General features: G+C 46.5%; 3 protein-coding genes across 3 annotated transcripts; all 3 read left to right on the top strand.

The window, feature by feature from the left end:
* Positions 1 to 3,308: 3,308 nt before the first annotated feature.
* On the top strand, positions 3,309 to 3,932 carry PHALS_09188 (uncharacterized protein; the record flags this gene model as incomplete). The annotated part of the gene is made up of 3 exons (XM_024724645.1): positions 3,309 to 3,374; positions 3,451 to 3,548; positions 3,617 to 3,932. The coding sequence occupies 3 exons, from the start codon at positions 3,309 to 3,311 to the stop codon at positions 3,930 to 3,932; spliced, it is 480 nt and encodes a 159-aa protein (XP_024575501.1).
* A 37-nt stretch (positions 3,933 to 3,969) lies between these two features.
* Positions 3,970 to 5,150, top strand: PHALS_15359 (uncharacterized protein). The gene has a single exon (XM_036407393.1). The coding sequence runs from the start codon at positions 4,314 to 4,316 to the stop codon at positions 4,533 to 4,535; it is 222 nt and encodes a 73-aa protein (XP_036263101.1). The 5' UTR covers positions 3,970 to 4,313; the 3' UTR covers positions 4,536 to 5,150.
* A 453-nt stretch (positions 5,151 to 5,603) lies between these two features.
* On the top strand, positions 5,604 to 7,154 carry PHALS_09187 (hypothetical protein F442_01642; the record flags this gene model as incomplete). Its single annotated transcript, XM_024724643.1, has 1 exon — positions 5,604 to 7,154. One exon carries the CDS (start codon positions 5,604 to 5,606, stop codon positions 7,152 to 7,154), a length of 1,551 nt encoding a protein of 516 aa, XP_024575499.1.
* Positions 7,155 to 11,045: the final 3,891 nt, after the last annotated feature.

The following is an 11,045-nucleotide window of genomic DNA, read 5'->3' as shown; positions in this document are numbered from 1 at the left end:
TAGTTATGCATGTATTTAGATTTTACTATACATATTTAGTATATTTAGGAAAATCTAATCTTTTAAAATTAGAATAAATAGATAAATAAAAATCGGTTTGAGATTTAAACCGAAGAGTCGATTAGCCTTGGGTAAGGCAATAATTACTCTTGGAGTAAGCGGATTGCGACCCGCTGACTCATACTTGGTTCTTGTAAGGAACGAAAGGTCAGTGACCTAAAGTATGCTTCCCCAAGCGTTTTGCTACGGCAGTCCCGCTGCAGATGCTCTGCATTTGAACCACGTCTGATTGTCCTTGATATGTAGAGTCGCGAACGCTTGCCTTCCGTAAGAAGCGCATCGAATCGATTATCTTGAAGTATTGAAAATAGATGATTTAAACTTCATCAAATTAATTGAGGGACTGCTGGAAGTAAGACCTAATAGAATCATCTTTCAGCGCGATCTTACGTTAACTTTGGTTCTCTCGTAAGTGACCGACTTCTCTACTTGAAGATGCCCGGGCGTAGACATAAATCCATTGAGTGGTTCTGAAGTGGATCAATTCATCCAGCCCCAAAGCTCATAGAACGCCTCAACAGCTTCGTACTATGTTGGGATACGTCGTATCGTATCCAGAACTTAAGCAATTACTCGGACGGCTCCCATAACCACGATGACTTGGGTTGGTCCATCAACCTAAAGAAAAATTAGCGATACCCACGGGAGATCCATTCACTAATCAAAAATTAACCGTTTAAGTAGAGCCTAGCACTATGATTCAGGAGAGCCTTTTGCGGTCTGTCCTCTGCTGTATCATATTCGCTCATCTTGCTGCAGAACCGAACACCATCAACGGGTGGGTACAGCGACGCTGTTTGTCGATTGTGTCTTTTGACAGCATGGACTCCCGGGGTCAATTGTATCTGAAGAGACCAGCGCATCACTGGGGAGTTTTGGTCGACACTCTTCAGGGTGCTGGGCACCTAGTTGACTCTATCAACAGCGGACCATCTGCTACCAACGTTCAGACTGAGCGCGTGAATCGCGTCGTTTATGACGTTCTTTGCAGCGCCGGAGCGCTATGTTGCCACTAGTAGAGTTTGCTTTGAACAATGCAGTGCATTCATCTACCGGCTACAACCCGTTCTACGTGAGAAGGTTAATCAATTCTTGCGTCCCGCTGACGCCTCCATCCAATGGCTGAAGGCTTGGTGGGGGAGGAATAGCCGAACGGCTAGCTGATTTCAGCTCCCTCACCGTGCATAAAGAAGTCAGAGACTTCCTGTCCACTATACTGACTGTCTTACGACACGTTCTCGATGCGATGGTTGAAAGCCAAGACATGTAGAAGGAATAAGCTGAAAGAAAAAGGAGAAGAGACCTTAAAAACATTGAGACCAGAGACTTGATTTTATGTGTTGCTAAAAACCTTCATACTCATGCGGTTTCTGCTGTTTTTAAACAAAGCTCCATCCACAAATTAGTGAACCGTCTAAGATCGTGGCCAAGCGAGGCCTAGCGTATACACTGAACTTCTGAGAAGGATGTGCACCCACCTGGTGTTTTATGGGGCTTGCTTAAGCCCGACCGATATCCGGCGCAAGTGAACCCGGAAGCCTTGGCACCGGGGCGGTGCCCAAAGACACTCGGCCACCCAGAAGTTGAGCCAGCTACAGGTTTTGAGCACGGAGTGTAATAAATTCTATTTCAACGGCGCAAGACGCTCCACCGTCGCACGAAGTGACGTATTCGCCTGCTCGACGCCAAGGAGCCGCTCCGGCAGAGCACGATAATCCTCAGCGCGAGGCCGTCGGTGCACAAAGCGCTCCAGGCTCTCGAGGTCTTCCGCACAGCGGTAGACGACCTCGGAAAGATGTTTGGCAGGATGCCGATGATGAAAACTTTGTTCTCTAACTCTCGAAGAGCATCAAGAGTCATCGGACGGCGATCGACCAAGTCGTCATCGTCCGCCGCCGAATCTTCTTGATTAGAATGGTGTTGTCCACTACCACTCGGAACGCCTTCTGGGTCGACGTCGTTGAAGGGGTTAAACCCAATATCTTCCAAACTCCAAGAATTCGTGGGAGTTTACGCACCTGCTTAAACCATGAGGGGGCAGGAGAACACGATCACAAACATTACACTCGAAATGATTCGAGCGTCCACTCAAATCTGCATTACGATCTACCGTATCCGCATTTAATCTCGAACAAAGCAAAATATATATCGATATTTTTCGCTAAAGTCGAGTGATCTCTACCGTCTTCGCAATAGCTTTTGCTAAGTTTAGATGGGCTTTGCTAAATACCTTGTATTTGTTGGGGGAAAGAAAATAATAAATCAATCGTGTTCGCTCTCATAAGCACCCATACATCACGTGGAGCTTGTAAGCGCTTCAACGGGGCTTGAGATGTCGGATCTGCCTGACTCGCTGACAGACCCAACAAATTTGAAGATGCTTCCGTGCCACTTCGACCGTTGAGGTCACTAGTTTTGACGGGATAGTGGAAGAAGTTTCAGTTCGCGGCCGAAGTTTCTACTAATTGGGGCATCGTGATGCTCATGAATTGGTCAAAATTGAAGGTCATCATTGTTGGAATGGATACGTGAAATATCGAGAGAAATTTGTTAGATAGGTACTTTTGACGGATGATTAGGATAATCCTAATTATAAATGATTCAGAATATTACATCTCCATAACGCAATTTACCAACACGAATAGGCTTAAAGTTTTCGAATACAATATCGCTGAGTAGCATCTGGTGCAAAGGAGGATCTCCAAGCACCCACATAGCAGACATGAGGAATAGCCAACGATACTATCGCCGACCTCTATCTACACAACCACATACCAACGATTGGCTGAAAGTCTATGTCACGCCTTCAATTTCGCTTTCATTCCCCTCATTCTCCTTCCGATTCTGGTGAAACTCTTCTGTTTGATCGTTGGAGAGGAGGGAAGCGCAATCTCCGTGGAAGTTGACGAAGCTAAAACTGTGTATGACTTGAAGAAATGGATAAAGGCGGAGAAACCAAACGAATTTAAAGAGGTCCACTCCAACAAGCTGCTTCTCTTCCTGGCGAAGGCGGAGGGCAATGCGTGGCTATCGAGCGTCACTGAAGATGCAAAGAAGCTGAAAAGGGGGAGAAACCCCATTCATCGCAGCGCTCACGCACGAAGACAAGGAGATGCAGGGAGAGGATTTCTGATAACCTTAAAGGCATGCCCGCTTCGAAAGTACTACAGATTGATAAGCTAGTTGAGGTTCCAGAGAGTGCGATTGGTTCGGCGAGCGAAATTTTTACAATAGCGTAAATGTCAGCAATGATAAATGACCTACAAAGCAAACAAGCGACACTAGGAAAACGTAAACGATACGTGCACTCGGAGGTAGAGCAAGCAGCTTTTGAGCGACTTGGACGTTTTGGTTGAACCTGTGCGCAGATTTCGACGTGCTACTGGACAGTGGTCTTCGGTTGGTCCTTACAAGTTAAAAAGAGTTATTGTTGAAAACGGCGAAGAGGTCGTGCTCAGTGAGGAGCAGCTGCGTAAACGATATCGCAAGTATGTCGAGGACAACATTGGCGCTGTGCTCAAGGAGAAGCAGCTTTGCGTGATTGGCGTTGAATAAGGCACAAACATACTTTCTGGACGATCGTCAAAGCAATTATCAAGAAACCAGGCGAAGCTATCAGGACGCTGGCACAGCCAATCCCTGCTGGCACCGAGTTCAAGCTTTCATGTATTCAAGATCCCTTGAAGCGGCCTATCGGAGAGGATGACGGGAATAGTGGGGTCCATGAGAGCATTGAACGATACTATGATAACGCCATTTTTCAGGTCCCGACTTGGACATGGCACGTGCTAATGCTAGACAAGTCACTCAATCTATTCCCATATTTAGTTATTTCATCTGCGTCAAGCTACCGTAATGATTTCTTAGCTTGATAAATATAAAGTTAATCTTACATAGTGGTGGCGTACTCTCCAGAGCTTACTAGGAGCGCATAAATGCAGCGGAGAAGCGCACTATCAGCGAAAACGTGAAGCACAATTATTCTATCCGATGAGTTACGACAATAGCTACAGCTCCTTAAACTCCACCAACAGTGAAATACGATGCCACCAAAAGGCTCATAAGAAGCCTGTTACGTATACACTATCAAAAGGGTCCAAACTTGCTACATAAATGAAGGCCACAGTCTCGGGAATGATAAGCAGCATGGCAGCCACGCCACAAAGTATCTTACACTGAAAAACGACGAGATGCGGTAAGCGTTGAATCCTCAATCTCAGAATGTGATAGAAAAATTGTATCATCACGAGTACATGGCGGGGTATGTGCATGTCGACGCATGGTTCGCGCAGGTCGACGGACGCCATAACCGATACTTTCGTCTTGATGTCCAATGTTCGCAAAGTCTCAAATTTCAAGTGCCTTGGCAAAGCGTACTGTGTCGTATGTGGAAAATGCGACTAGGAACGCAGGAGGCTACGCCATGCTCAACGTCACAATCGCTGCTTGTGATATATTGGAGTTCGGTGGAGTAGACCGTCAACATTGATGTCATTACACTATTGTACTGTTTCGTACCAATCTTCCAAGTCCGCGTAAGGAACTCGGAATTTTAATGCAAAAATAGCTAGTAGGGTCCTTTCATGCGGAAGTGCTTTCAGGCTGGTCTCCTTTCCAGTGAAGAATGCAACAAGTTTGCACCGTTGTAGATATATCGTTTCTTCTAGTCACTGTAGCATACAAACCACATTTGATTCGTTATGGTGTCTTATACACCATTGTCTCCATCTCGAACTTCTGGCTATATGATGTCGCAACGCTTCCGCGGTTAGCGAGAGTACTATACTAAAGAAAGTGCTGGTGGTCTTTATGTTTACATAAATGAGGACAGTTTTACCGCGAGTCGAGGCTATTAATCCTACAATTTCTGAATCATTTGACTTTAGGCTTGCATGTACGCTTTGATGGACCGGATTTTGACATTGCGATCTCCCAGTTTTGAAACTACGAATTTATCTTTACGATCTGTAAGTCACATCAAGAGTGCACAGCACTAAACTCAAGAAAAAGGATCAACTTGCAAGTTCAAATCTGATTGATTTATGCTGCAATTGTTATGTGCGCAGGTACCACAGGCTTATAGCATAAAAGTGTTGAAGGGACTAGGTACGGAGTAGCTCAGTTTTAAAGATTGGGTCAGAACAACGAATTGTTGTAGTACGGTCTGACAGCAAGAAGACCAAACCGAAATTGAAAAAAGTAATCAAGTCCATACTAGACACTCCTTCAAACGTATTCTCTTGTAAAGTCTGACCATAATATCGGTCGATTGAATAGTAGAAAGCAATGCTTGATATGTACAACTTCTCTTCATAAAGTAACCAACTTTGAAGAAAAGTCATAGTCATTGCTGCACTTTGCAGCGTTCTTATCATTTTCGCGCAAGCTACTTCCCGTTCATATGGTTAGCAAGCGATTAGAAGCAGAAAAGCCAAGAATCAGATGGACCACCACGCATTGACGCTCTTCAACGACTAGACAGACAATTACAATGGTACCATTGTCTTCTTGTGCTAACTTTTTAACAATTCGTGCCGTCCACAATGCAATTTCTCCAAACATCCTCAAACACTGTAGCCATGAATTGTTTTTCGTCTGAAAACACTGATAAGCGCCGCTTCCCTTTGCGCGCAGTCGAGCGCTTTTGCGTCTCTGAGCCCAACGTCTCGGTTAAATGTTGTCACGCTATTTCCATCAGTGGCGATATGAATCAGTTGCTGCAATTTCTTCCGACGGCAGTCATGCGTACATTTAATCGTCACCCGCGACTACGCGCGCTGATCGTTGACGACCAGAAATTTATTGCTGAAGTACAACCTCAAATTACACTGCGCGATGTTGAAACCAAGAAGTTATTTCGCGTTCGTGAGATATCCGACTCAAATGTTGACATTGCTGACTGGAAGAACTGGAACCATTTCGTACAATCGGAAACTGCCATTCCATTTGACCGATTTACCAACTTCATGTTTTATCTCACTGTGTGGGTGAACTGGAAGGAAAGCAAAGCTCGTTTCTTCCTTTTCTCGGATCACATCATGTCAGACGGTGATTCAGGCCAAGTTTTTGTTAACGATTGTCTTGAAGATGTAGCATTATTGTCGATTGAGGCAATTAAGCCTGTAGTCGAGCTTCCATTACGTCCGTCACTCTACGAAATGTGGATGATGGGGGGTCCGTGGTGGCTGAAACCTTTGGCTAAGACCATGTTGACGCTTGTGGGCGGCTCGTCTTTTGTAAACTTCATGAAAGGTTTCAAGCCCCTATTGACCCCACGTGATGATCAAAATGACTTTTGTCTTCCTTTTAAGGAGAATACCACGGTACTTTTGAGCCAAGCTGGAACCCCCACCAATATGCGTGATACATTGCGTAAGTGCAAGGAAGAAAATGTTACGATGGGTGGTGCACTGATCCCGGCGATTGTGCTCGCTTACTACCACGCTAGCAAAGTTGACTGTGAACTCAATGGAGTAGAAAAAACGGATAGTATTTTTCGGCTTGTTGCTGATGTATGCTATAATATGCGACAGAGAATATCGCAGCCCGTGTCAGAAAGGCAAGTTGGATTATACGTGACCAATTCTCCTCTGCAATGGCTCATCACAGAAGGTGTGAATTTAAAAACGGTGAAGTTCTGGGATTTGGCTCGTACTTCCAAAGCGGAAATGACGAATCAATGTACTAAATTGCTTGAGATGTCAATGCCGTGCTTTCTTTTGGATCGGAAGCTTATCAAACCCAAAGTTGGAAAACTTTTGGGTGACTTTAAAATCCCTAGCTCTTGTACTGGAGACGCGACTATCTCAAACCTTGGAGGGTACCTTTACAAGCACAAGCATATTTTAGCTTGCAATGGTGTACTCGAAGTGGAAGACATGTTTGCCTTTTGTGCAATTCCATATGTGGCTACCTCGACAACAATTTGGCTCACGTCTGTGAATGCTTTTAACTACTCGTTGGCTCATAAAGTTGATAAACGAGTTGGTAATGCATTGTTTCATGCCTATGTCAACATTTGTGAGGCTCTTAGTAACATTGAAAAGGATGCTACGATGGAGGACGTGCTTAAGCTTTTCGGTCTTAATCTCTAGAAGACAACTATCTTGTAGTGTAGAACTATAATATACTGAATAGTCTTTAAATATAACCATTTAGGTTAACCTAACAACATTATTGGTTCATTAAGTGGTACATCGTGAGCTTTACACTAAAAAAGCAAGTCTTTCTTGGTTTGACAATCGATCAAAAGAAAATCATTTGACGCAAAGTGTAAAGCTAGCTGCGCACGAAAATCTCGGACCTCTTCCAATATCCATACATATCAGTACCGAACACGAATCATCATACTTCATTATCATACCATCATATCGTCCGTTTTCATTTTCTTTAGGTTTGAGCGACAGTGAAGTGAGTAGGCAGCGATGAAAAAAAATATTCGTCGCTCAGCTGGCTTATGTTGAAATTGTGTTTAAACGTTTGAACAAGATTTATCTGTTTGAATCATATGGAGAACAAAATGCTGCTGACTCCTTAGATTTTGCAGCGGAGCTGACCTTACGTTATTTGAAAGAACCAGTACAAGTGTAGCGGGTCGCAATCCGCTATATTTAAGTACTAAAGCCTTACCAAGGACAACCAACACTTCTTTCAAGAAACAAAACTTTATGAATTGTTTTAGTTGCAGCAGAGCCGAAATATCGAAAACCCTAGGCTTTTCTGATTCATATAGTAATACCAAATTGAAAATAGCAAAACCTAATTAATATAGTAATATGCACTACTACTAGCAATCCTGCCACGTGGTGGCTTTTTGTAACGGTGTAGCCACACCATTGTGTGATAACACCGACATGTGTTATCAACACCTTTGCACGGTCACACCATCTTGTGTGACTCGCCCTTTCATGCAAGGGTATGTGTAAACCCCGTAACACTCTCCCCCATCAAAGTTGTAAATACCCACAATTCACATTTAACTGTCACCTCATTGGAGGCTTGCGTTTCTGAGACAACTGAACGTTCTTTAAAAAACAACTTCAAACCTTCTCCGCTCTATGAGCCCTGTGTCTACGACACGCAAAACACCCAGCCTAGCTGGTAGCGAGGGCGTCCGCGAGTGCATCTCCGAACAGTACATCCCTCCTGTCACAGCATCACAGCATGGGATGACGAGGAAGATGATGTGCATCAACGGCGCGACGCTAGCTCAGCTCAAACCCTGCAGATACCATGTATGTTCCCCGACTCTCGACTTCCGGGATAAGTGGTATTATAACCAATTGCCTCGACGAGGCAAAGGAGAAGCAATTGGAGACTGCTCACTAGGCGGCTCTCCTGCGTTCATGATTACGTTCCGTCTAAGAAACTCGTGTGGAATACGACTTCCGCTCGGCGGATCCCGCTACTGAAGCGAAAAACGCGATCTTTAGGCGTCTACGTAGTCGGGCCTCCGGCAGCTGAGCTTGATAAGCGGAAAGCTCTGCGAGCTCGCCATTAGGTACCCCGAGGGATCCGAAAGGATCGGTGCCGCGCTCGATATCGAGCACAAAAAGGAGATGCTTCTGTACCCGCATTGCGAACCATCCCTGTACTTGCGAAACCGCTGCGGATGATGATGTGATCTCTGAGCGATGGTTGCAGCGGCAACCGAAACTGTCTACCTTACAGCGAAAGCACAAGGAAGTGGACGCGCGCGTTGAGCGCCATGTTAGACTTGAGTTTGCCGAACTCGGGGCGCGACGCCGATTTCCTGCGTATTGTTGCTCTGCGACAAAAAGAAGAATCCATAATGCCCCTGTGAGCTCTGTGGTCTCCACACGAGTGAGTCAGCGACCACAACAGCTCAGGGCTACAGTATGAGCTCAGCTCATGGCCCTCCGGCTTCCGCGGCTACTGCCAAGAAGCGCGGTGCGCATGATGACGCGAAGCATCATGATTCTTATGATCAAAAGCGTCTACGACGTCTGGACAGTCTTCCCAAAGAGGCGCCTCAAACTCTCACACGCTCTCGGAGTTCGCCATTTAACAAGATATTGGATTAAACCCCGTCGACGACGTCGACCTACAAGGCATTCGACGTGGTAGAGGACGCCACCACTCTTATCAAGAGGAGTCGGCGGTGGACATCGACGACTTAATCGATAGCCGTCCGGTGACTTGCGATGCTTTTCGAGCGTTAGAGGACAAAGTCCGTCGTCATCAGCATTCTGCCAAGCATCAGTCAAAGCTCGTCTACCGCTGTGCAGAAGACCTCGAGAGCCTAGAGCACTTTGTGCACCGACTGCCTCGCGGATTATCGAGCTCTGCCGGAGCGGCTCCAAGCCGCCGAGCAGTCGAATACGTCACTTCGTGCGACGGTGGGGCGCCTGGTGCCGTTGGAAACGGAAATCGATTCACCTCGAGCTCAAACTCAGTTGCTGGTTCGGCTTCTAGGTGGCCGAGCGCCCATGAGCGCCGCCCTGGCGCCAACGACTCCGCTTTTACATGTGCCGGATCCCGGTACGGTTTTAGCAATCCCACATAAAATACCGGGTGGGTGCGCATCGTTCTCGGAGGATCAGCGTATACGCAAGGCCTTGCTTGGCCACGACCCAAAAAGGTTTAATAAACAGTTGACGGAGCTTTGTCTTAAAGACAGCAGAAACCGCACGTGTAGGAAGGTTTAGCAACTAGTAAAAAAGTCTCTGACCTCAATGTTTTCAGCAATTTTTTTTTCTTTTCCGTCTGCATATTCCTTCTGCATGTCTTGGTTTCAGCCATCGCATCGCAAACATGTCGTAAGACACTCAGTCTGGAAGATAGAAAGTCACCGGCTTCTTTACGGACACTGAGGGGGCTGATATCAGCTACCCGCTCGGCTATCCCTCCCCACTAAGCCCTGAGCCATGTAATGGCGGCGTCAGTCGGACGCGAGGATTTATAAGCCCGTTTACGTAGAACGGCGTGTAGCCGGTAGATGAATGCACTGCATTCCAAAGCAAACCCTACGAGTCGCAACATAGCGTTCCAGCCTTTTAGCATCTCAGCGCAGACGCTGCAAAGAACGTCTTCGACGGCGCAATCCTCGCGCTAGGTATGACAATCGGTCTGCGGATAGTCCGCTGTTGATATAGTCAACTAGGTGCCCAGCGCCCTGAAGAGTGTTGACCAAACTATCCAGCGAAGCGTGGGTGTCCGTCAGAGACAATTGACTCCAGGAGTCCGTGTTGTCGAAAGACACGATCGACAAACAGCGTCGCTTTACCGACACCGTCGATGGTGTCAGGCATCGCCGGAAGATGAATCATCTTGCTCAAACCCTCGACAAAGACCACGACACCCGTGTTGCCCGCCGAGTCCTTCGGCAGGCCAAACACAAAGTATCGTGGACCGCCAACACCCGGAGGGTACCGACAAACTGGCCAGCGGTGCTCCCGCATTCGGAGAGGGTTTCACCTTTTGATACGTCGCACACATACGCACATAAGTGCTCGTTAATTTGTACAGCTAGGGCTGCCAGTATTGACAATTGACAGAGATTTATGTCTTCTCACGACCGAGATGACCACTGCGTGGGGTGTTGTGGAGGATACGGTACTTTAAATCCCCATCATGAGAACCATAATTTGTGGTGTGTCTGTCGAGTCGGGGCTCTAATACAGCAGCCCGTTATTTAACGAATATCGGTTCAGCCGTGCACGCAGTCGCGATGGCAACTCCGTGTCCGAATTTCCAAACTCCTTGCCCCCGAGAGTCTGTAGCAGCTACACACATACCATCACCCGCATATGCGGCGCGGATCAAATCCGTCACTGACGACGTCACCGTCGTGACATGAGCAAGCTCATAATAATTGCTTGCGTGACAAGCAACAGCCAAGGCATTCTGCTTTCTTGACTTATAATTTTTCTCGCAGTTATATTCTGCAAAGAAGGAGAGCCACCAGGCCATCCTCTGCGAGAGGTGAGGCGACTGAGTCGTAGTGCGTAGTGACGCATAAACTT

The sequence above is a fragment of the Plasmopara halstedii genome (genome assembly GCF_900000015.1).
Source record: "Plasmopara halstedii genome assembly, contig: Scaffold_350, whole genome shotgun sequence".
Taxonomy (NCBI): domain Eukaryota; phylum Oomycota; class Peronosporomycetes; order Peronosporales; family Peronosporaceae; genus Plasmopara; species Plasmopara halstedii.
The sequence above is the reverse complement of the archived record's forward strand: the minus strand, read 5'-3'. Positions and strand labels throughout refer to the sequence as shown.

Bases quoted from the DNA above. Each gene is read 5' to 3' on its own strand.
- PHALS_15359 (XM_036407393.1), top strand. From the start codon at position 4,314: ATGGCGGGGTATGTGCATGTCGACGCATGGTTCGCGCAGGTCGACGGA.